The following is a 27,300-nucleotide window of genomic DNA, read 5'->3' as shown; positions in this document are numbered from 1 at the left end:
AAATATGGACAGTACGTAATTCAGTAGTTCGGTTTGGACGCGTTCATTGTTTTTTTTTTTTTTGCCAGACTGTACCTGTTAAAGCATTGTCTCGCAATTTTCATTAAATAGTTATTTTCATAAAACCTTTGTTCCTTACACTGTCGGCTCTTCAAAGTGTTCGTATCAAGATCCCGTTTAATTAAAGTTCGTTGAAGGTTCTGCCTTTTCACTAGACTAGAAATATTTTATAGTAGAAAAAATGTACAACGATATTTTTATAAAGTGACTTGACTGGCTGCAGTTATGGAATGTTTTATAGAGGAAGGGTGTTAGTTAAAATTAATAATGAGAAAATTGCTTTAGCAGTATTTCAACATTGTAAGCAGTTTTTTCAATAAGCAAATAAGTGAAATTGCTTTCAAGCGAAATTATTTCCAGAAAATCTACATATATTTGAATAAGTTTAATAGATTCAAGTTTTATGGTAGCCCCTGATTGCTTCTCTGGCAACTTGTACGCACTAGCTAGATAGGGCCCCAGATTTTATTTTCATACCAATTTCTGTCCATAAATCCACCATACAAATCAAGCAACAAAACGCGTAAACTCTGAGCTTCCAATATTGCGATACGAGAAAAGCGCTATTCAACAAAACGAACAACTCATTTCGTCCATCATCCGTCCCACCTTGTGTCAATAAAGTGAAACGGTAGTGCAGTTTACTGGCAGGCGACGAGTTAAACGTGGCGTGACCGCGCAGTGGGGGCGACACGCCGCTGCCGTCGCCAATGTTCCACCACCTACCGCCTCGTGATTGACAACTCCAAATTGATAAGCTTCGCGTAAATATTATGTCGGGCTGACATTTCGGTTATTGGTGAATCGGACGCCAATCCGGCTTGGCTATTGATGATCATGGCTTTATCGCGGTTGGCAGCTGTGGTAGTTAGCGAAACTAATTAATATGGAGAGTTTATTGGTTTTCTCCATACCTTAAAAATCGTTTACTGAAAGTGTTCACAGAGCATTATTTTATCAAGACCAGTGAGGTATAAAGGATTGTATTCCATCCAACTTTGGCTCGCTGAGATTGACTCTTGACTAGCACATTAAATGGGTTTAATAAAAAAAACGAATAGCTCACGTTTTTCGACACACCAGTATTGGTAAATGTAAGTTCCTGCTGTGCAGTTACAATCAACAAATTCAAAAGGCAATGAAAGGAATTAGCAAAAAATGGGTCACTGTAACTTCGAATATTGCCGACTATAGCGTGATTTTTGAATCGTCTGACTATATCCTGAGGCCCAAAATAGAGTTCGAACATTTTTCAATAGGGACCTGCATAGTCAGTCGCTGTTGTATTTTTATTTCATCGTAGCGTCGTTCTGTGACGCTTGTGCATAGACAGAGGGCATTCAAACAAAGGAAAAATATCCAGGAATTGTAGAGATAAACTGCGCTATATGTAAACAATGAACTAAAAACAAAATGTTTAATCCATTCCTTTCTACCCTAAATTCGCAAACATCAATTGTGTCTCTAAAACTCGGACGAATTACATTTAGGTAACTGAAAAATATTTTATGAAACTGCACATTCTTAAATAACAGCAACGTCGTTATAGATAATTTATCCAGACCACAATAATCTCATTTCATCGAGACAGTAATTTGGAAATAAATCTAGGTATCGGTTTAATATTATTACCAGGGTGTCTCAATAGACTAGAGCTAAGAGCTATTAGTTTCCAAGTACACTGCAAGCTATTATTGTATCATGTAATCGTATTATTGGTCGCCCGGTTTCAGGGAACGATCATAATCACTATAACTAGATCGGATTTGTAGTCCCACTCAAGTTGCTACTAATATCGTTCAGGTGGATGCCACAGGAACATATTAATCAATTCACAAGTGGCCTATTAATCGACACGAATATGGATACAGTAGCGCTGTTACACGATACTATCTATTAGGGTGATTCGTATCAAAGCTTTAGTGGATAATCTTAAAATCCAGACTATGTAATACTCACATAAAAGCTTACAAAACGTACAAGTTAAAATTAGGAAAATAGTAGTTGTAGTTCGTTTATCAACTTGACATGAATTGAGATCGATCGTTTGGTCCTGATAACGTGACACGACGACTGCATAACAGCTACTTTCGACATCTATATCGTGTATGTACTTTGATAAGCGGCACTTATTTACCGACACTTACAGCTGTTCTTCATTGCAGTTCTAGAAGGAAAACGTACACGAATGTATTTTTACTGTGCAAACAATGCGAAAACATTTCCCCAAATAAATATAACTTTTCTCGCGCATTCAACTCGTGCGCAGATGTGCGCTTGTGTTAATATTATTGTTAGTCATCGTTACACGCAACTAAATAACGAAGATAAAAGATCATTGTGTCACCTAAGATGCTATTAATATACGAGCAATGCTCTATTGTAAGTAAACAATCACGATTGTAATTATTGCAGCATAGTTATTGTGATTTGATCAAATAAATAAATAGATTTGGTCTCCTATAATGAGATAAGATTTTTTATGTTATATTATTAAATTAACAAAAAATCGATTCAGTAGCAGAAATTACAATTATTTAAAGACCAAAATGATATAGGTAGAATATTCATAGCACTAAGTTTTAGTTGTTTGGCTTTAAAGGAACATAAATAAAATTATCAAATTACTTACATAATTATAAAAACAATACGATGAACAACGAACATGTCCTAACAGAGTGTTCATTAATCATACTCAGAATTATTAGCATTGAATGTTTTGCAAGTGATATCAAGTGTCTGTCTTATTTCCAATGACAACGCATCTTGACACAGGACCAGACTTCCTTGTAACAACCGTACATATAAAATACTACATTTATATGCACAAGTCATCTTATCAAGCAGCCGAGTTGAGCTAAACAAAATGCAATAAAAAGCAGCCTTCAGAAACACGATAAAATGTTCGAAGCTGATTGGTCTCCACGCTCGATACAGTTGTTGGACCTTTTTATCTGTGTACTAATATTTGTCTTGTGAGGACTAAAGACGTCCTTCTTGAGAGTACTGAGTGATAGCCATGCGATAAAAGCAGTACTATTATAGTGAACAGCGCTGTATCATCGGTCTGTGAGTCAAAGGTTAAAATAGGTATTACAACACTACTCTAAGCATAATATTACGTTCGCCATTGTTGTGTTGTGATGACAAACAGGTGATAACTCTTTGATATAATCATTCTTATCAAGAATGCCGAACGTATGCAAAAATATTACTTACAGTAAATAGGTAACATTTATTTCTTGTGTTAAGGTTACTTTACATATTATAAAAAAAAATGATGTCACTGTTTATGTGATTACGCAATCACATTTGCAAATACTGCAAATGTTGAGTTAACATGATCGCACATACAATACAGAGGTTTTAACTACCTTTATAGGTAACTGTATTCGAATATTATTGGAATTGGAATTTTATGGCATGGTGGTGGTCCTAACAAACCTTCGCAGAATTCAGCGTCGATGACAATGATACCAAACAATAATTTAACATGAATCCTTGTAATCCGAGTATGAAATAACGGAATGGCAACAGCAGTGACCATTTTGTCAATACTCACAAAAGGGCAGATAATGCTGCGCTCTCGATAAGCTATCGTTCAGATATACTTTTTCCGAATTAGTATGGTATCGTTATCGGAATGATACTGATAGGACAAATGCACTCATTTGTTTTCCTAGTAAAGTTCCGCGCATGAATGTTTTTGTAAATGGGATTCTTATATTTCTTTTTAAATATTGTACTAAGCGTATAAGTAAATAGCAGATAGCTCATAGAGTGCTTATAAAACGATACAATAAAATTGTTAGGGTGGGAGTTAAATACTAAAACCTACTAAAACAAAGAAACTAGGCCTTATTGCAATGTTATTCGACTTGTGATGATTCAGGTAAAGAGCAAAGATTTTTCACTTTCATCCTTCAGTATTGTATTTATAAACACTGCCACAGAGAGAGAACAACCGTTTCGGTTGTAAGCTGAGCGTTTTACACCGCTTCGACCATGTCAACAGCAAGTTACTTGAACTATCTCGAACTGTAACATTTGCATTCGCTCGAACACCATTGAACATAAACGCGGTATCGGCACTGCAGTGCTTACTGACAATTTAAGAACGGAACGTGACAATACACTCGTACAATCATATTGTTCCACATATTTACATTGCGCCATTAAACTACTACGCCCAAAACAGACATGACGTCACAACACATTTCACTGCTATCTATTTTGAGTACAGATAAAGAGATTAGCGGCAGGAATCCTGGCCGGAAAGAGGAACGTTTCAACAGTTTAAAAAGTTATTTACTAAAATTATCTGAACGTCATCCGTATCCCGGGTACAGATATTCGATAATATGGACGACTCATTGCGATTAGATTGGTTCGTATCTATTATTCACGCTTTTGTGAAAACATATGCATTATTCAATAAAGATATTTGTGTTAATACATCATGATACAAAGTTTCGAATGTATTAAGTGATTAGCACGCGATAAAACCGGTGTAAAAAAGGTTTGCGGTCCCGGGGCAAACACGAGTCATCTGTTTACTTTCATGGACACTGCACATATTTATAATAAAGTATGCATGTATGATAGTTTATTTTCGTACTGATAATTATTGTTATTTATAAATAGTTAGGTCCATATTGACAGTTCATATTGAGACCCCCTTTGTGCCTTAGATAAGACGGTCCACAAATGGTCTTGTGTCTAATAGTCTTCGAGCCGTAGGGTTGGCAAAATTACCCTGAAATGTCAGTCACTCGTGCATACGGATTACGTAAACTTAAAAAACATACAATTTCCTGATCTTACCAAAAATGTGATGCCCTCACGCAATAATGATCTCAAAGGAAAAGACAAAGGTGATGGGTCATCTAATAACTGTCGCATGTTGATAAGTACAAATGGTCCTTGCACAAGTTACTATGATTGGACTTTGAAATCTATCCTCACAATGAATCGTATATCTTCTGCTAGTCTGCAAGTGTAATTAGTAAGATAAGGCGACCTTTTATTTTACGAGCTTTTAAATCTGCAAGAAGTTGCAATGCTGTAAGGATTTCCTTTGTAAAAGTATGTATAGTCTAAATTGATTTTTACCCTTACATTTTTCATATTATAATCTTATTGGAATAATGTTCGTTAACAAAAAAATGACGATAGCCAGATGATGATCAAGCAAGTGATGTCATACTGATAAAGAGCAATGAACCGATAACAATTATCATATTCAATTCGATTGAATTTGAAATAGATAACCTAATGTTTTTGTACGTTATAAATATGGGATTAATGTCGGCTATTAATAAATACTGCTCTTGAATGAATGGAGTGCAGATGGGGTAGTGCAGGCCAGACGTTATAGAAATACCTTGTGACTGGCCAGATGTATTGTCATCATCGCAAATGAAGAAAGATAATTTCTATAAGACTTAGCAGGAGAAAGCCCACACTGGGCTTTCTCCCAGTCGTAAGTCGACAATCCAAATAGATAGTACACTTCGTGTATTTTTCCGCAATAATTGGCATTTTAAATGAACCATACGTGAATTCGACTAGGAGCAGTTCGATGATAACGAGCATTGCATACTATTACTCACACGTTAGTTAAGACTTCTCTTCGAGACTCGCAAACTTTGCAACTTATAAAGAGGTCCACCCCTTTGGTGCGCAACATGTTACTGTGCAAGCATCAAAGAGATTCAAAGTTACGATATGTTAACTTTTCGCCATAACGTAAAATTTAGAAACTTCAGACTTTAAAGTGACTCGAATTTACCTTTGCAGCAGGCATGCGGGCGCTTATGGGTTATTTTTCAGACGCAGACACCGCGCAAGTTGGCGCATTGACGCAATTTAAACAAGTCTAGCGATAGAACTTACTGTACATAGTGTTGATATACAAACATTGAGTATCAATTAGCTGGACGATTAAGGTTTTTATTATTCGTTCTTTTCGGTTTTTATGTAAGTAATGAATCTAAGTCATCTCGCCTCTACTTCAGAAGTGAAGTGAATGAATCAAGTGAAGATAACAAAGTTCGTAAAACGCGCGTCTAAAATACGAAGCCCGTATATGCCTTTAGACTTTTTTCGGGCTTTGTCCTGTGCGTTTCATAGGTATTGCGCCCAACCATGCAATTCCCGTTCATCCCCCGCCCCGCACCGCGCCGCTTTTGTTTTGGTAGAGTGAAGTGCAGCTTTCGATTAAACGTTAGATCTATCGTCACGATGCCATCCTTTGTGCGGCTACAAAATATAATTAATTTGGTTACGAATTTCTCGCTTCAGCTGTTATCATAACCGTCAGTGTAGACTGTCCTGTATATAATCCGGCTTAAGTAGTTTTGAGCAGTTGCAAAGCACATTCCACATCGACAGCAAATTGTTTGTTTTTAGAGGTATATAAACAACTAGCTTCCGTACGCAGCCTCGCCCGCGTGGTGTGTTGATAAAAAGTAGCCTATGTGTTAATTTAGGGTATCATCTATCTACATATTTCGACCAAATCGGTCCTGCCGTTTTTACGTGAAACATTCACATTTTACTAGTAATATTAGTAGGACGTTTTGTAGATATGAAATTTTTGATAATAATATGGAATTTAAATATATAATTTGGTTTTTATTTAATAACTCGCGGTAACTCCGGTTGAAGCAAAAGACACGATCTTAGCTGAATAGAGTTTTGTTCTTGATGGCAATAAGTTGAAATGTTTTAAGTAGATACAAGGGCCAATATTGTACGACAAGGTAAATATGTAATTGTAATGGATGCAACGTATTTTTTTCCATGAGACGCAGCTAACGAACGAAATAAAAAATGAAGACCCTCCACCGTGGGAGAACGGCATATAGTGCAGGGGTAACCCCGCACCGCGAGTCGGTGCCTCAATTGTGTTTCCGCTGCAGAGTTAATAAGCACTCTATTTGCATAGCAATACGTTTCAAAGTAACACCAACACCACGTCTCGCAAATTCGACGGGCGAAAACGAACGTGCGTCCCGTTTGTCGGTAAAGGTTTCATACTATACTTAGCTATAAAGAATTATGAATGGACGATAGTTGCCTTCGTGGTATATCCTCGCTTTTATCATTACCTAGATCTGCACCACCTTTTCATTAATTCTATTAAAGTTTACATCAAATCCACGAATCCCTGTTCACATTCTAACATTTGTATTCCTCAAGCAGCTGGATAACTAACACAAAGCGCCTGCAATTTCGACGGTATTACATATTAACACTACTAACAGTGCACGAGCAGATTGCAGACAGATACAGTCAATACGACAGGTTTCAGTATCGTAATTAAGCCCCGACTTAATTAACTTATCGATCAATGCGTTAGACTGGTGATAGGAAGGAGACGACTCGATACGCCCCTATTAAACTATTAGATGTATGTGGGAAGACTGCAGTCTTGCGAGGAAGTTGTTCGAACAGCGAGAAATAGCTCTGCTGCGGTTTGGATTGTTGGCATTACGTTCAATTAGAACTACTGGAGAGTTATTACAGCAATGTTACTTGTACTATGCTGGATTTTCCCCGTAATTTGTGGAGTTATCCAAAGCTACTAAACTGGCAAACTCTTTTTTCAAATGAAAAGCATGACACATCTTCACAAAAAATGCTTATCATTGTAGTCGTTAGAACAACATAAAAACAAAGAGCTGAGAAATCTCTATCTGTGTCGAAAAAAACACAGAAGCATTATTTCCACTGTTTTTAAGACTTGACCTCGATTTCTTGAGGTTTCCATGATAAGATCCTGGACCTGATAACATTTGGGTAGTATACTCTGCCAAGGAAAAAAACATTTGTTCACTCTTGTTAAATGATGGAGCTATGTGCGAACAATAAAAGACACAAACATTTACAGTGAGAACCTCTTCCTTTTTGGGATGCCGTTGAAAAGGCAAATTTCGAATATGAGGTGCACAAAATCCCATACAAAGTTAGTCGTTTTGAATAATGTCAGCAACTTAGTGCCTGGAACAAAGCTTTACAACTCGCCGGCGCAGTTAAACGCGAGTGAGGGGTCAAAATACGGGTTAGTACTTAGTACAGAGCTTGTCACCAGTGGGTCGGATTCTTGTCATTGAGAACGTTAAATTGAGACGGTGCTACTCAATAATATTGAAGCTTGATACTGTTGTATTGTGGATGTAAAGGAAATTCTGTTGCAGGTTTTGGCTATTGTAACTTGTGCATACTGTTATGCTGTCATCACCAAATTAAAAACATTAGTCGATTGGGGTTTAGACGATCTGTCATGTTTCGTGTCGTTAAACAATCTTGCGCTGACTACTTAAGTCTAGCTACTGATATGACAAAATACCGAGGCATTGGGATAAAAATTAAAAGGTCTGGTCTGTTGTGATAAGTTGCATAAATACAAAGATAAGCGTTATGTGCTGTTTTCTTGAACATCAGAATGGCGTAACGAACAGTACTGCCGGAAACTTATATAGGGCACTAGATACTTAATACCCGACTAGGAAGGGTGACTGCTATCGTTCAATCTGGATGCGAAATTGCTACGCTTAACACCAATATATCCAGCGACAAATAAATTGATTTATTACGCAGTGAATCAGCCTAGTAAGAGTAGTGCTTAGTTAAATACAATCAACTTATCTAGGCGTGCCTAGTACGAAATGTTGTAAATTGTCGCAAGAATGTGGCCGCCAGACACTGGGAAACATCCAACTGAATATTATTGTTGATAGTTGATTCATATTTTTTTCAATCAATAAGGTATATATTTTATACATATACAAACTTAAATATATTTCAACTGCTTACATGAGTTTGTATTTTTATGTTTTCGTTAACGTAGCCGCCTGAATATAATTGATTAATATTGCAAAATAAATGGAATTTAAAAATCCCTCCTGGCAACACAAACAAAGGGATAGGGTAAACAAACACGCCTAATTCCCATTACTGGCAACGATTAACCAAACAGAAAACAATTTTTAATTCATTTCTCTGTGTGAAAAACAGTTCTTCCTGCTCGCACCGCTAAGGATCGTGGGAACGTCAACAGATGTTATTTATTTAATATTCTTAATTCAGCGCATCACTACCTTCTTTGTAATTGTAGTCTTCAGACAGTTGCCTCGAGACATTAAGCCAATAGCAGCAAGACGTCTGGACTGGATCACGATTTTCATTGAATTACTCCGCAGCGACTAAGACGGTTGTTGACAAACGTCTGCTGCATTTTAAGCTAAAAGTTTTTCAAACATAACTGTCTGCGCGTTTTACAAAAGCTTCGAGGAAACAGTTTTATAATAAAGTAGCTGTTTCTCGCAGTCCACCCGAGTCCGGCAGCTAACGAGGAAAAGTAGTATTTGTGTTTTCTGAGGCTCCAGCTAGCTAGACCATGTGGTGTACCAGATTTCATTTGAATCGGTTCAGTAGATTTAGAGAATAAATATAACTAAAAGATACTTTCACATCAATAAAGATCACATTTCATATGTGAATTTTCCATCTCAGTAATATTTCATGGATCTAAAAATTATAAAGTTATTTCTGCTCTGAAGATGAAACTAACATAGTAACGTGCGGTACGGCCAGTAACTGAAGGCTTCGCGTTTGAATCCGATGTAACATACGTAACCACACACGTGATTTCCCTGAGGCGATCTGTACAACACGACGGGGAAAGCAATCAGCCGTATACCTAACTTATACATTTTAACTAGCTAGTGCACAAGGATTCATACATATTTTCTGAAGCTTTAATCCAGAATTAAAGTTCAACCTAAGGGAAAAGTGTCTAAAAGTTGGATGAAAAGAAAGAAAACCAACGAACTATTTTCATGAAAATGCAATAAAATACAGGTAACGTTGGGATGTGGGTGCAGCAAGGGAAAGGGGAGGTGATTGTACACCATAGAGGGATCAATCGATCATACAGTGAGTGAATAATTTCAATAATGTGATAGGGATATTGTATCTATTGTTTTGTGTGTAGGCAATTTAGCAAATTAGGGAATATTAATAATTTGGAAATACTTGTGGGAAAAGCCTGTTTTATGCTTTGAATGTGTTCGAATCATCATCATCCTCCTGCCCTTATCCCAATTTTATTTGGGGTCGGCGCAGCATGTTTTCTCCTTCTGAATGTGTTCGAATATCTGAACAGTTATACTGTACATAAATGACTGAATATAAAAAGTCATATTGTAAATAAAAATACCAGTATCTTCTATTCATGGACGTCAAGTCATTATGAATAAAGTATTATGTAACTTCAATTACTTTGTTCACAATGCCATGCTGTTAACACCGAATGGGCACAATACAAAAGTATATTCAGATTACCAGTTATCCTGAGAATCTTTTGTAACTGTAACTCTTTAATACTTTATATTCAGATCTCCCCATCGAACACCGACAACCGCGCGATGCTGTGACGGTCGTTCGTCACCCATCCTAATTGAGCATTAACCCATTGACATCAAAACTGAGCAGGGGACCGCTTCATAGGCAAAAACCTGCTTGTCTGCTGGGGGACGCGATACTTTGTACTCACTATTACATATTATCCTATAGTTCTCGACAACAGGTTACGAGAATATGAAGCACTATTAATATGCAAAAAGATAACTTTCTTTTTTCTTTGGGATTTTACGTTAACCTTTGCTTGAATCCTTGCTTTCGCTGTTTGATGGTGTTTAAATCAAAAATGTTTTAGGTGTTACAAACTAACAATTCTTTAAAAGTAGGTGCTTCATAGTAAACGATTTATCCCGTCACAGGATGTAATTTGGTCGCATTGTGTACGAGATAATTGCTAATACACTAAACACCGCTTTGCCTCGCTTTGTTGCGTTTCCAACCTGTTTCATACATAGCTTTGTACATGATGCATCATTTCTGAATCGAGATATTTTATGAAATATTTCGAAATGTACGTGGACAAAATGCCAGTGTGCAGATAAAATTGGTATTGATGTTAACACGGAATTCGATGAGTGTGATTGTTGATAAAATGCCACGGTTGATCAATCAAAACATTTCAGTGAAATAATAAATAAATATTGAAATAACTCAAAACCAATGTGTTTTCGGACATTCGAGTATTACTTGCTTTACATAGAACTAAAAACACAAATTGTGCTTTGTATCATATTTTTTACAAAATAAACTTTTGCTCAATTTAAGATACATTGTAGCATAAAAGCGAGTGTGAACAGAAGTGAGAACCAATGAAATAGACAACCAGTGTCGATCGCTCCTAAATATAACAATATTGCTTGAATATAACACAGTTTTAAAAGTCTCGCAGTAGACTGTTATTCGACTTACTACAGGCGGATAAAAGCGGATTACGGTCCATTTTCTATTCCTTCAATATCAATGGAAGCTCTTGTCGGTGCAAGCGCTATTATTTATTAAAACTTATCTTTTGAGAGTGCTTTTATACTTATCTGATATCTTTACTTTTAAACCAATAGACAAGGCAATTTATACAGCTGAGATTTTGTTTAACGAGAGTTTAATACGTTTGCCCGTAAATATCTGTTTGTGGTACTTATTTTACTTTGTAAGGAGAGAGCTCTAAATTCATTATTATCTGAATTTTAAGAGGGACACTCAAATAGATTTTCACAAGTTTACGCAACGCAATTGACACGGACCTGCGAAACGGTTGTGAAACGGAACGTGTTCAAATAACAATTATTTATTGGAGAGAGTGTATACTGCACGTAGGCCGGCTAAATCTAAGGGCAAACATTTTCTTCGTAAACATATTCGTTGCGGTGCGAGCTTTTACATTGTGCATCACAAGGCCGATACAAATACCTACGTTACGTGCAAAGTTAGTTCAAACAAGCATTTAATGCATTCAGTTTTCGGACACACTGGTTCATTTGAACGTAGTGTAGGTACCTATGTGAATATTTATTTCAATGAACCAGACAGATGCATTTAACGTAATGTTTTATCCGTCTGAAAGGGGTGCTATCGCTGCATCAGATGTGAGGAGCCCTTTTACCTGATTGAAACCGTCGAGCCGACCGGTCAGACAATCTGTCAATACTAGATCAAATATGTCATTAAGCAGTGGTATTCAGAGGAATTCGGTAAATTGTAAAGTCAACCCAAACATAGTTGGGAAAAGGCTAGGCAGATAACGTTGATGCTGATGACTCCCAATGCATGTTATAATTCAAGGGATATTACTACACGTATTCACAATGTAAGGCTGTTAATTAAGTCTGGCAGTCACAATTATTAAGGCAACAAGGAACTCGTTTAATTAACCGAACTCGACCATTGCACAAATAATAGCGTTTCACACTTCAGTATGATTCACAGAACGGTCTGATATCTTTCAATGTGTGACAGCTTCCATTCGGACTGAATGGTAATATGCGAGCAGTGTGAATTAACTGGCACCTACATTGTAGGGACAGAATGTGCAATAATGTGCATGATTATTGCCCAGACCTGGCTTTCATATCGGGGCAGTCAAAAACTTTGTCCTCTGAATTAGACATAGAGTCATACTTGTTGCTACAACTTTGTGTTACATCCTTCTTCTATTGTATGGTCACAAATATAACTAAACCGCAAAGCCAATTTCCTGGAATACTGGGTTATTTGTAATATTTTTATGGATGTGGTATACTTTGTAGGTTCAGCCTCATTTGTGTTGTTTATCCCTTCAATCCCTGAAACATTTTATCCGATCGATAAAATGTGTTTATAAACTTACCACATATTTTGTAACACGTAACTACTGTTCACTCAACGGTCATAAAACTCGCGTCTCGCAACTCGACTTGCGCATACGCTGCCAACAATTTTATGGCTATCTCGCTGTATGTACTAAGCGTTTGTTGTATGCGTAATCACATTGAATGGTAAGTGTTTGCTTAGGCTGTTATGATATTGTGTACGTGTATTGACTCTGGGCGCGCACGCCTGGCCTGTATGTCCGCTGATTGACTCTTATTACAATGTCTGTATTGAGAAGATAAGACACAGATTGAAATGAATTCATCTTCAAAAAAAAGCATCAACGTAATAGCTTCCTAACTAAGTGGCCTGATTCGGTTAAGTTTGGCTTAGGGAGTTGTTAATAAACTTCCATTAATTACCCTTTGTTGTTAACAAAAATTTGGTCAATCATTTTTACACAATACATATTTTTATGCTTTACTTAGAGATAGTTTGATTACTGATTCATTTTAGTGCCACTTTCATACACTAATATAAATATTGTACTCTCGCATTATAATAAATACGTATAATAACACTATATTTGTCACAGTGACCTAGTTCTTAGTTACTATAGAAATTTATTGTTAATTCGCTACTATAAATATAATTGCAAGCACTTTCACGCCTGAGACACAGGTTTTTACCCAGTTCAGGCAAATCAAACATCAGCACTTATTTACAATTCAGCAAAATATTGTAAACTTATGTACAAAGTGAAGTAATAAACCATTTATTTATGTAAATAGTTTTATCAGAGTTTTTATTTTCGGTATTTAAACGAAATTACTATAATTTTGTATAAATTGACGCTTATACCCAACAGAACATGATATCAGATATTATGCCTGCGACGGCTTTGTGTACCTACTTAACGAAGATTTTATGTTGTACGACATTTGAAGCTTTTGAATATATTTATAGTATATTGAGAAGAATTATTCAGTGAAAGAAACTATCCAATCGGAAAAATAAAACTAACGAGATGCTGACATTAAGCTGAAACTTCGACGACTAGGATATTCCCTTTTCAACATGTAAACAAGGTAATTTTTCCATTCTCTGAGAGCTTGGAGAGCCCTTATCTGAAAGGAATAACTGAAGTGCTCAAATGAGCTTGGAATTTTGATACATCAGAAAATATCCATACTAATATTCCCATTCTTATTCATCTTAAGCTTTCACAGTTAAACAGTGATATGATTACAGCTTAAGTTGGGAAGAAGGCCTCAACTGGTCACGGCTGCGACATCGATCTTGATGCTCAAGAACAAAGGGAGTTTAACAGCCTTCTGCGAGCCCTACATCCCTGATTAATACCAGGATGTCGTCAAAAATAATCTAGGTGCAATATCAAATTGCCCTGTTCGAGTAATACACGTGAATAACCTAGTTTCAGAATAATCGCTGGATTCAATTACGGTTTCTATTGAACGTGACCATCCATACGAGTATGTCCGAAGTTCGGCCGGTTTATATTATGGTGCCGCGTTCCGGAAGCCTGCGGCAGTTACTGCGTGTCATGTCTTGTCATTGACTTCCAACGACAGGTCGCCGGAGCGGTGCCCCACTGCTGACCTCTCTATTTAGGGATTAAATTTTGCATATTTTAAGCTTTTATTGCTAGCAGCTGTGATAAGAAATGTGAATATTTTTAGAAGTTTTTTTTGCAGGTACAGTGTTTTAGAGTTTTATTTTTTCATTATTTCAGTCGCGGTCTACTAGTATGTAGAGTAAGTAACTTCGGAAAATATGATCCATGGAAAAAGCTTCTTTTACAGAATTTTAATATTAGTGTATAATTTTTTGAAGTCGGTTTCAATAAAAGCGCCAGTGTTTCAGACGGGAACGCACGGCACTCGACTCGCAAGCCTTGGAGCCACTCGTGTCCACATATCTATACACGTTACACGTAGATTCATACAATTCTGTGTGTTCGACAGCGTGGAATGTTCTAGCTTCTTTTTTTGTCTTTTGCTTTATTTTATATCAAGCCAGTATTTTCTAATGTCGACTTATGGATCGATGATATGCTGAAAAACTGTTTGGTTGTACTTATTCCTTCTACAGCCGATAAGTAGCATATAATATGCTTTTCATACCCTAGAATTGATTTCTCAGTTAAAAACAATACCTACATCGTAGTTAACTATCAGTATTTTGTAAACAACAACTCCACAGAGAATATCTTGTTTTATATTATATGTGAGAAGCGTAATACTGACCACAACCCGGCTTAGTCAGAACGAGTCATGACGACAAAACGGGTTAGGTGATGCGTCATTTTAGCAAAAAGAAAGAGGTCGTATATGCTTGCGCACGAGTTGACTAGCAGAACAGTACAGTAAAATAATAAGGATAAATTGTCTGCTAGATTTCGTGAAACAAAACAATGTTTAATTTATTTTAAGACCCAATACCTTCTATGAAACTAACATAGACACAAAGTCTACCTTATTAATAACAAATATGCCAGGTTCCTGTAACACCAATCCTTCTAGAGAATATATCATCAATTTTGCAAAAAGGATATCTTAAGTCCCAAAGGTCAATCCTTTTGCGAGACAGAGGCAGTCGAAACGTCGAGTCTTTGAGCAATCTTGTTTGATATTGCATGTGTTTGAATCGGATTGCCATGTTTCTGAGGTGTAAAGACGCGCAGGTACCTACTCGTTTTTATTGAGTTGCAATTTTTATTTAGTACTTTCTGTCATAGGGCGACAGTAAAAATATATTTTTTGACGATAAGAAATCCTTTACAAAAATGGTAGCGTTAAGTAGCAGCCTAGGCTTAAATAATGAGAAGTACTGATACTTATTATTAATCTCAAGCTCCTTTTACTAAACGAGTAGATCCTAAAACGCTAATAGTATTTTCCAACCTATGTAAAGTCTAAACAGTAAATACATTCCTCGTTAGTTAGGTACAACATCAGCAAACTAGTAGACTGACCACAAAACGCTGCCATCGCTTTCAAAATCCAGTGGAAACACGAATGCCTCTAATTCAACCTAATTAGTTCGTTGAGTTGAATTAAAATAGTTTTATTTGTTATACAAAATTATTTGTCATTGATGGTCTATGTTTTGTTAGAGTTCCATAAAAATTACAAGTTAGATTTGAAATATCATCATCATCTGCCTAGCCTTTTCCTAGCTATGTTGGGGTCGGCTTCCAGTCTGACCAGATGCAGATGAGTACCAGTGTTTTACAAGGAGAGAACCAAATCCCTCAATATTCCCTCAATATTTAAAATTAAAAAAAATCTGTTGCAGATATCGACAATTCATATTGACGAATTCATTACTATGAGAGAATTTATAAATTATAAACATGATCAACAGTCGTGCGTATGCGCACGTTTATTGATTTAATCATGAAAACGTCGGCAGTTACATTAAAAACTTAACTTGTAAAGCATATTTAGCGGAGTCCGTATAGAGTTAAATCTAAAACAGGAAATTTCCATTTAATTTTTTCTGGGTAATTAAATAAAAACAATGCAACAATAAATAAAGTAGAACTAAAGAGGTTGATTTCGATATATTGTAAGCTAAGACATCATATGAGTAACAAACATATTATTGTAATATGATATAGAGAAAATAAGTGTTTCGCATTATACGCTCGCGTTCCCAATTGAATTATTGAACAGGTGTCACCGGTAACCACACCTGTCACAGTATAATATTACCGTTTATCGCTTGATAATGCATTAAGTAAGATATTGTTAAGCAACTCTATGCAATCACATGCGATTTGCTTTTCACTTTGATTGCATATTTTCAGGGTTGCCTCTAATTTTGTAAGCTGTTATTTGTTTACTTTTAAAAATGATTTAATTAAGAATTACGTCCAGTTCAGATGTCCAACTCAATCATTTTACCCGTAACATGGCACATCCAGTACGTAAATGAAGTAAAGCTTCTTTGTTTGTAATTAATACTGTTGATAAACACGAGAGCCGAGAGGATGAATGCAATATGATTTTAATCCGAATATGTTTTTAATCAAAATAGTGGATTCATATTTTTCCAGCTGAATAAATCGCACTCGAACTTCAAATAAAAAATAAAATAAATGTAAGCTTGTTAGCATCGTTGTTTCTGTTTTATATTTAATAGCACCAGTGAATTATCCAATAAAAAAAATATTCGTAGAGAAATAAATAGTCGATCGGATGAATGGAAAATGAATCAAGCACAATTTATTTTCATAGTCGTATAGCATAAGAATTCGCAACTGCATGCGCAATTAATGGCTGTCAAACACAAATGTTTTTATTATGTGGCAGTAAAACAAAACAAATAAACAAACATAAAAATGTAACATTCGCATCGCGGCGCAGCTTCTCACACTATCATTTATTGCATAATTAATATTCCACTTGTTTTAGTGAAATAATAATACCGCAATAAATAACATATGACGGATAAAGAAAAGGCATGCTCTCCTCAGTCAACGTTCATCGTTGGATTCTGATAATTTCGAAACAAATGATGTCTTAACTATCATTAGTGAAATATAAAACAAAGAGAAATTATATAAATAAAAAAAATATGATGAGGTCGTAAAAAAATGATATTTCAATTGATTTTATGTACACGGTTTTCATGAAAGACAGCTTTACACGGAATCTTTTATAAGAAACCTTTTACCAGCGGTTAATTTAGTTTGTTGATTATGGAGCTAAATGAGCACTCGTATTGGCCTCATAGTCCAAAAATATCGGTTACTGAACCCAATCTCGCAAGCGCGAAATATTATTTTAAATGGGTTCCCAATTTACACAGTGCAAATGAGAAGCGCATGGAATTTCTGCAAACTCGCAGACCAACAAGTTCCGAAGTTGGTCTACGAAATTATTGCATCAAATTTTATCTTAAACGTTTTAACGTTTACCAAGAATCAGTTATGAAAAATAAAAAACTATGTTCAGTGTCGACTCGATTTCACGGCCGGAAAACACGAAATATTTAGTGAAATAAATTGTAATACTTTTACATACGTGTTTTAGGATTTATATATTTTTTAAGCAGCTCCAGGAAATAATAGCAATAAATTTTCTAAAAGAGCTTGTTGGGGACATACCATGTTAAGGATAACTTAAAAAAAAAAAAAAAATTTGGAATTTTTTACTCCACTAATCTAACAATGAAGTGAAAGTGCTACCAAATAGTTGAAAATTACATAAAATATCTCTAAAACATTAATAATAGTCTTATTGCATTAAATAAATTAGAAGGAAATGCAAAATTTCATTTTTTTCTTATTCCTAATCTATTTTCCATTCCTTTGTATAAGCTTATCTACAACTCAGGCCTATTTCATAATTCTTCATAATTTAAGAGAGCCACCTTATCCAGCTCTTACCATTATCCCTTATTTTTTTTCAGTGATCAATTAGTACATCATATGAAGACTCTTTAAACTACGTTTGTTCAGATATTTTGTACTTAATGTTAAAATGGGAAATTTAGTATTTATCTTCTATGAAAAGGACTAGCTTATTTAACTCTTTGAATGTTCACTTCATTCAAAGGCTAGCTTGAATAGCTACTCAAATAATCATATTAACATAACAAACCAAATTGACCACCCGACGGTAACATGAAAACATAATCTTTCTATAAAAAGATTCAAATAATTAAGATCCGTCTAGGGGTGGTACCATTTATAACATTAAATTCTTTGTGAAATATTCAAAGGACTAAAATTTTTATATGTATAAGGGGACGGGCATACAAAATAAATAGGTACATCCTAATAAGAATCCCGGTCACCTTATTTCAGAAGTCATCACATTGCTATTTTTATTACTAATACACTGATAACGAAAATATAATCTCTGTTTTTGCAAACATACTATCTACCTAAGTACTTGAATGTAAGACAGTTATAATCAATTCAAGGAACATTTAATGAAGGAAGCCTAAAACCAGCACAATCTTGATGCCTCTAACTTCCTGCAGTTGTAAAGGATAGCACTAAATTGAGTGTATAAACTTGCAAAGGATATGAGTAATTTATTCTTACCAACTTGACCACAGTTGGGATGATTTGTACACAAAGAACCAACAATGAGTAGGTTGTATTGGCTCATAATACGAGCACTGATAATCAGAGAAGTAACACTAAATATTCTCATAAGAAACCATGGTAAATCCTGTTATGATTTGCGTCGAAAGTTTTGAGTTATACTTTTAAACAAGTTCCAAGAGTATTATGGGACCAGAGACGAGTCGTCCGAAGGGTTAAAACGCACGGTAAGTGCCCGACAGACTTGTTCTGGTTACAACAAAAGTAAGAACGATACAAAGTTGCGAGTAAGTAAAGAGTCTTCTAAGAAGCGTCGTCGTCTCGTGCAGTGTGTTGCATTCCTTAGTACGCCATGTGTGACAACGTAACTATTCGAGCGTGTACACCTAACATACATAACTTTATCACAACATATCAAAATCAACCACTGTAAACTCAAACCCATACTTTATTTACCGAAGACATCAGCTGGAAAACTGCGTGATTTAAACTTATTTCCAACAGAAAACTATCATAAAAATATTGTAATAAATTCCAGAAAGTTCTAATAAATAATAAAAAATAAACTAATTTACAAAAAAAATAATCTAAATTAACAAATTATCGATCTTCAAGCTACGAGTAACGCAGACATACTGCATTCTTACCTTCGGATAACTCCAAGTCTAGTTCTGCTAACTTGTCCCTTACTTCCTCCGGCAACTTTAATATATCAACACTTAAGTCAGCCATCATGGCAAAGCACTTTTCTCACACAAAACAAATAAAGTTAACTATTACAATTCAAGACACCATCGTGACACATGGCCATCTTGAATTTTGAATAATTTCTGACTCCGACTCGCAAACTACTGATACTGTTCGTGAACGCCAGAGACCGCTAGCGAAGGGCAAGTTGGTAGGTTTGTTCTCATTGAACAAAAAACTTACTCCAACTTTGTAAGGAGCCTAAAATAATTATTTATTTTTAAACTAGATAGTGGTATTAATTAACTTGATTTATTTAGATAAAATTGGAGCGAATTGGATTTAAAATTTTGTAAACCAAATATTTTTTATTTTTAAAGCTTAATGTTGCCATGTCTAAATCAACAGTACTGGTATTCTCGACAGGGTTAATTATTTAAAGTGGCATCTAAACTACAGCAATACTGTGCAATGTTACAATAAAAAAAAATACAATTAATTTTGTTCGATAAAGATAATTCTGCAATGATTAATTTAGTACATAAATTAGAACAATATCGTTATCATGCGCAATTTAACTGACTGTCTAGGGAGCCTGTTAAAAAATATTATTTCAATGTATGTAGATTTAACAGGCCAGAAAAGTTTACAACAAATCTATATTTCTTGAAAACATTACTATTGAGATGAAACACTGAATTAATTAACAAATTCATGATAAAAATGGTCGATATGCCAAATCGTTGTATTACACAGTTATCATCCTTGAGCCACCACTAAGCGTGGCCTGTACCCTGTGGCTAATTAATCATTCATCAAAAATAACACAAGGTGTTTAAACAAAATGAGTAAAAAAACTTGTGAAACACTCTTAATAAAAATATAAATATTAGCTAAAGCTGTGTGTGTTGGTATGTGTGGCACTATCTTTTTTCACAACAAGTTTGTAGAGTTTCTCATATCTCAGAATTTAGTGACTTTAGTTGGAAGCTGTTATAAGTTGCTACGAGGATTACAGTTATGCTTATTGAGAAATTCTTAGTAACATGTTTATTTTTTTAAAACCTCGTGAGCAGAAAGTGCAGTTTTAATGCGAAGTGTTATCGTACTCATAATACTTTCAATTTTTAAATCAGTAGATTATATTAAAAAAGCTTTGCCTTCTGGAACCCCGTATGTAAAGATAGTAAGTACTTAGTAACTAACCCAGTAGTTTGCTTTGATGGCTGCCTACTTTAGCTGAAGAAAACGACTTGCATTGTCGTGATGGGATAGTTGGACAGAAGCGATACTGCGTCTTAACTAGCTTGCCACGACGAAATCCAAATAACCTGTCTATGATTTAATTATGTTTTTTTATTAAGTTATCAGTCTCTTGTTTTTATTAGTATCTTGTTTTCTCAAATAGTTTGGAAGCTATATTTAAGAGTGCAATGGGTCCATCGTTTTGGCATATCTTTTTTCCCATTTTTGTAAATAAAACATAAAAGCTATTTTCCAAGAATTGGGAAAAAGAGATATGATTAATTTATATATGCGTGAGTGGTGTAACTAAACTATCCAGGACTCTACCTGTGAGTAGGTAAGGTCCTGGTGTGCTGTCTATTTTTAGGTTGTGCATAATGATTCTTTTTCATCGGTAGGGAAAAGATAGAAAAAATTGTGAATTGGAAGTTTGGGGTTTGTACTTAATTATTTGCGAAGTGCGACTGCTTGATAGTTTGTTTCGTATTTTTGAACCATTATTTTCTAACACGTTAGCAAAATGGTAGTTGCAGTCGGTTAAACTTCTTTTAAGTAGGTACTTAGTTAAACGTAAACCATCTTATAGGACTTTACTAAGTTATGAGTATGAAAAAAAGTTTTATAGTTATATTTTATTCAAATTCTCCGCCAAGTGTCGGAGGTGTAATTTAGGCACAAATCTCAATCACCTTGTCGAGAATATCAGCTTGAAAACGAAGTACGTTTTCTGTTACTATTTCATTATAAGGTTAATTTTTGTGTTATGGCAATGTAGTAACATTGTTGTGCTAGGTGGCGCTAGGCGTTTTCTTCTTCCGTCAGTCTCATTCGCTGCCTAGTTTTTCTTTTTGCATTCGGTGTACTTTATTAGTCTGTTTAAATTTATTCTTGTAATGGCTGCCACGCTAAATGTCTAGCTTATTGGTTATGTCATGTACATAGAATCGGAGTCCGGATGTGCAATTCGTATAATTCAACAAGTGTGTGGAACAATGGTCGCGTGAATGCTTCTTAGTATCATTCTCCCTGGAACGTTTCCTCTTTCATGTTTCCTTTTTTGGCAATTAAGTTATGGACTCGGCGTTTGTGTTCTGTATGCAGTAAAAACACAATCTATGCCCCGTGAAAAGTGCTCACATGGACCATATTGAGTGTTAAGTGGTTTGTCGAGAGTCAAAATGACGGATAATAGGTCTTCGTCAGCGTTGTTCAAGAGAGCGGAGCAGTTGAAGAGATGGGAAGAATCGGACACGAACAAGCAGTCCCCAACGCCGCGGCGGGCTTCAAGGATTCAGTTCTCGTCGGGGATCGTGTTTTTGGCTGCCTGTACGGCTGGCGACAAAGATGAAGTGCAACGACTGTTGAAAAGAGGCGCCGACATTAACACCGCCAATGTGGATGGCCTCACCGCTCTTCATCAGGTAAGAATCCTATCATATGATACTATTAAGTTTTTATAAAGTTGTCCATGTCCACACTTTGACATTTGACACACTTCCCACCTATATTTTTGAAAAATATTTTGCTAAAATCTAATGAACTGTCAGTACAATGACATATACTGTGGTCAAAAGTTTGGTCAGTGGGTTACCATAGGGGTGGATTTCCTATGTATTATAACAACTAGGCTTGTTAATGAGAAAGATGTGGTTATTTAGAACATGTGAAAACACTTAACAAGTGGTTTGGATATGTTGTCTTGTGGGAACTCAATGTACTCTATCTTTAATACACTTTTTTTGTTCAAATTCTGGTATCAATCCATTTTGAACTGTGACTATTAGACTTTACAAGCTTCTATAATACTTAAAATAATGTAATCTTACTACCACAACATTGTTTAGATAACTTTATGATTAACATCTGTCATTAAAAACATTATAAGAAGTAAACCAATTAAAAGCTCTAACTTTGTCTATAAACAAGGGTTTTAAAAACTTTTTAATGTACTAACTGACTTAAACAAGTAAGTGGCCAAGACCCGAGTTCACCGGCAACTTAAACGGTTGTTTTATAAAATGGGTAGTTACATCATCGGTAAACAGGGTCCTAAATTCATTCCAAGTTTTAAGGAAAGCTCATGGGTCACACTTGGTTTGTAATTTTCGATGGCATATAATGTAAGATCATCAGTTTCATTATTTAGATTTAAGTGTCGGAAAGACCAGGTAGCTGGGTTGAGGTCAGATGGGCAGTCATTCTTTGTAAAACACTGGTACTCAGCTGCATCCGGCAAGACTGGAAGCTGACCGCAACATAGTTGGGAAACAGCTAGATATGAAAGATTGGATGAGCAGTCAAAACTGAGGTGACGTCTATGTTCTCGGTTATATTCATCCATGCATCTTGTGGATGCAATACTTGAAATGTGGTCAAATATATTTTTTCTCATTAAAAGAATACTGTTCACTTAAACTATGAAAAAATGGGTTATTTTATGAAAAGGACTGAATGAATAGCGGGCAATGAAAATTTTGAAAAGTATAAAAGTAAGTGGGAAATAATGAAAATGTTCATAGAAAAAACATAAACATTGTGGATAGTTACAAAATAGGGATAAATTACAAATCGGATTGCTGATCGTACTCAGCAATCAGGTGACTTAGATACAGGCGAATCATCATCCGCCGAGCCTTTTTCCCAACTATATTGGGGTCGGCTTCCAATCCATACATATTGATACAGGCAAAGGCAAATATGACAACCAAAATATGAAATAACTAGCTTTTGCCCGCGACTTCGTTCGCGTGGAATAGTGACTTCCGGCAGATTTTTGGTTTTACCCACATAGTTCCCGATCTCGCGGGATTTTGAGAAGTTCCTGCTCCCGCAGGATGAATTAAAACAATAACATGAACCGTACACGTGTAATGACACCATTGCGCGCCATCTATCTACGGAGCATAGGAACAGCTCGAAATTTGACCAATAGATGGCACTGTATGTCCGTAATAAAGGAGATCATTCATTTCGTACCCAAAACTGAAAGTGCCGGCCAGAGTAAAAAAATTGTAGATTCTCGTAGAGAATAATGCCTTGAAGATTTTTTACTATTACAAGAATTGTCTACAATTAACCCCCAGGCTGCTATTGGACTTTGAAAATACAAAAAAATCCCACAATGTCTGAACAATCACATTACGGCCCCAAACTGGAGGAGGCAGGCGCTGCCCTCAAGCAATTCCTGTCCAACCTGAGGGGCCCAAACGCTTTCTTTTTTTTTTTCTTTGGGAAATCATCAAATGACCCCTGCCGCTGTAGGTTAGCAGCGTGAGGGACTGTTAGACTCTTACTGACTAAAACCCATCATGTTCCTTCTTAAGCCCTTTATATACCAGAGCCACGGTAACTCTTTCGAACAATCCCGCAGCCCCGGCAGGCGTTATTTCTCGTAACATTCCAGTATAGATTTTTTATTCACGGTACGCACACTTTAAACTCAAATAGCAGTCTAAGGGTTAAACGAAGACGTTCCTTATAAAAGTAAAAAATCTTCAGGATATTATTCTCGTTGAGAATCTGCGATATTTTTACTCTGGCGTCAGCAAAACCCCAGCAGGGCCCTCCAGGGCCAAGGCCTGCCGGGCCTGCGGGATTGTTCGAAAGATTTACATACCATGGCCCTGGTACATAAAGGGCTTAAGAAGGAACATGATGGGTTTTAGTCAGTAAGAGTCTGACATTCACGCTGCTAACCGATAGCGGGAGGGTTCATTTGATGATTTCCCATTAAAGAAAAAAAAAAGAAAGGTTTTGGGCCTCTCAGGTTGGGCAGGAGTTGCTTGAAAGCAGTGCCTGCCTACTGGAGGAGGCCTGTGAACATCAATGATGTTCAAACATTGTGGGATTTTTTGTACTTTCAAAGTCCAGTAGCAGCCTGGGGGTTAATTGTAGGCTTTTCTTGTAATAGTAAAAAATCTTCAGGGCATTATTCTCTATGAGAATCTACAATTTTTTTTCTGTGGCCGGCACTTTCATTTTTGGGTACAAAATGTTCGAGACTTGAATGATCTCCTTTTATTTTTTATTTTTATTTTTTGTAATAAAAACTGTCTTATGTCCTTTCTCAAGTTTCAAACTATGTCTGTACCAAATTTCACACAAATCGGTTCAGTAGTTTAGGCGTGAAGAAAAGACAGACAGACAGACAGACAGACAGACAGAGTTACTTTCGCATTTATAATATTAGTTTGGATTACCATTTCACAAATATTTTGCATTGTTGTTAACAGCATAATAAACGTGACTTTTTATTTATGTCTTGAACAATACATATTGTGTTTGCTACATAACAGGTACAAGATAGTTAATATTAACCATGAGTAGTCACAATATCAATAGAAATTTACAATTAGGAAATATGTTCCAAATTATGCTTTTTTAAAATTTATTTACAAGTATGCTATAATTTGCGATACCATCATATCCTTGACAGTTCTAATTTTTTTACTACCAAATATACTATGTTTCCCTAAAATGGAATAAACGGGCAGGAAACTAAAAATATATTTATTAAAACCAAAAAATATATCACCATAATGGCAATCAATGTATCAGAGTGTTTTTGCAAAATGTTTGCAATTCAACCATTTGAAGGAACAACAAATATAGCCTTTCCAAAGATGTTTTTAAATATGTTTAACCAAATACCTAAAAATGAAGAAGTTTTCAATGATTCAGTTTCTTGTCTATTACTCTTTTACATAACTACAAGCACATACAACCACACTTTGTTCTACTGAAGTGACATGCATTTCATTTATTTATCACCGTTTGATTATGTGGTTATGTAATTGAAGGTTTAAGATTGTGTACTTATTTAATTACATTAAGTATTGATGATAAATTTATGTTGCAATGATGATTTCTCTCACTCATCTTAATTTTATCTTGACATCAATTAGCATTTAGTGGATCATGTTTTTAATTTCTTACACTTTTAAGTTAAGTTGCAAATCGAATATGGAAAAATTCAGTTCTGACCCTCCCCATATTAACCATACAAATATGGAAGGAATTTCATATTGGTAATAATGTATCACATCTAGTCCGTTGATCTAGTACGATTCAAACTTGGTTGTGGATATCTTCAGCCAGGCGTCAGTTCTGAATACCATTTTCATACACCAGCTTTTTCCTGTGATTTATCCGTTTGGATTTAGGGCATAGCCCATTCCTGGACCATGTTATATTCATGTGAGATTGGAGACGCTGGATGCAGGTCGCCTCCAACAGGTATCTGTGGAGATCTAAGGGGGAGGCCTATGGCTGAGATGATATATATTTCGAAATTACACTTTTAATACTGTAGATGTTTTATACAATCCTGTTCACATCTTTTTGTTTGTGCAAAATTTCGCAATGTAAGTTTGCGGAACCCCCATGGAAAATTGAATGAGTACTACTACTGCGATTTTGTAATAACAGAGTCAGCCAAACGGTAACCCTTCGGCTTTTGTTTATTACGTAGGTATTATTTCAAAGAAATATTATCATACACATGCTTGCAGGCGGCAGTGTCCAGTTACATAAAGATCATGCTTAATGATGCGATCTTGCAGTAAATATTAATTAATGTTTTACATCAACCAGGTATTACTGAGTAGGCTAGGGATCATAATTAGTATATTACAATCTCATTTGAATGCGACTGCTACCTTCAAAGAACAATAAGAAATAAACTAGGACTAAAAGTGTTTTATATCATAGATAATGTTACTGCAGTCTCTTTTTTACCTTACTTCCAAGAAGGATAATGTTTTTCGCGCGTATTTTGTTTATTAAAATGCATGTTATATTCTTATTGTACATTAAAACAAGCTATTAAACTATTCAATCATTCGCATCACTCTGTAGTAATTTTTGTCATTCAATAAAATAAATAAAGGATAAAAAATAGCTAGGTTGGGCTTTCCTTGATCGGACCAGAAGTTCCTGATATTAGCGCGGTCAAACAAATAAACAAACTCTTCATGCTTTAGCTTTATAATAGTATAGCATCGTTGTTAGTAATTGTTGTAGGTATGACAAAAGTAAGAAAATTAATTAAGCTTATTTTTGTAGCTCAAACAAGAATTTAATCGATATAGTTCTAATGGACTTCCGCAAATCGGTGTTTCGAATAGAACGCGGCATACCAAGTCACGTGTGTCGGTTTAGCACTCGGAATAACTTTCGATTGTTTCGACCGAACACAACGTCACCGGTACAGAATTAGAATCTGACTGTCTACAGCACTATCTCATACGTCAGCGCGTACATTGCCGGCTTATATCGAAGCGACGCGTCCGCTGTCATCTGCTGCAGCGGCGTTGTACTAGTACCGAGTTGAGATTACCGATGTCGTAATGTATTTAGTTTTAATGAATTTAAGAAGTCTGCTCGTGTAATTAAAAGTCGTTGAGCTATTCTTATCCAAGTGAATTTATCGCACGAAGGTACTCGCACGTATTGCACTCTGTGTTAGCTGTGTCAATAAATCCCATAAAGTAAGTTGTGGGTGGTAATGGCCC

At 35.7% G+C, this 27,300-nt stretch overlaps 2 protein-coding genes across 16 annotated transcripts in view; one reads left to right on the top strand and one right to left on the bottom strand.

Annotated features, from left to right (window-relative positions):
* Window positions 1-19,706, bottom strand: part of LOC124644862 (disco-interacting protein 2) — a 95,378-nt gene extending 75,672 nt beyond the window's left edge. For all 5 annotated transcript variants that reach the window (XM_047184485.1, XM_047184486.1, XM_047184487.1 and 2 more), the window contains exon 1: window positions 19,504-19,706. In XM_047184485.1, the coding sequence (XP_047040441.1) occupies window positions 19,504-19,591 (88 nt within the window). In that variant the 5' untranslated portion in view covers window positions 19,592-19,706. The remainder of the gene's footprint in view (window positions 1-19,503) is intronic.
* A 1,875-nt stretch (window positions 19,707-21,581) lies between these two features.
* Window positions 21,582-27,300, top strand: part of LOC124644795 (protein phosphatase 1 regulatory subunit 12B) — a 59,416-nt gene continuing 53,697 nt past the window's right edge. For all 11 annotated transcript variants that reach the window (XM_047184361.1, XM_047184358.1, XM_047184352.1 and 8 more), the window contains exon 1: window positions 21,582-22,209. In XM_047184361.1, coding sequence (XP_047040317.1) covers window positions 21,967-22,209 — 243 coding nt within the window. In that variant the 5' untranslated portion in view covers window positions 21,582-21,966. The remainder of the gene's footprint in view (window positions 22,210-27,300) is intronic.

The sequence above is a fragment of the Helicoverpa zea genome, chromosome 31, assembly GCF_022581195.2.
Source record: "Helicoverpa zea isolate HzStark_Cry1AcR chromosome 31, ilHelZeax1.1, whole genome shotgun sequence".
Classification (NCBI taxonomy): domain Eukaryota; kingdom Metazoa; phylum Arthropoda; class Insecta; order Lepidoptera; family Noctuidae; genus Helicoverpa; species Helicoverpa zea.
The sequence above is the reverse complement of the archived record's forward strand: the minus strand, read 5'-3'. Positions and strand labels throughout refer to the sequence as shown.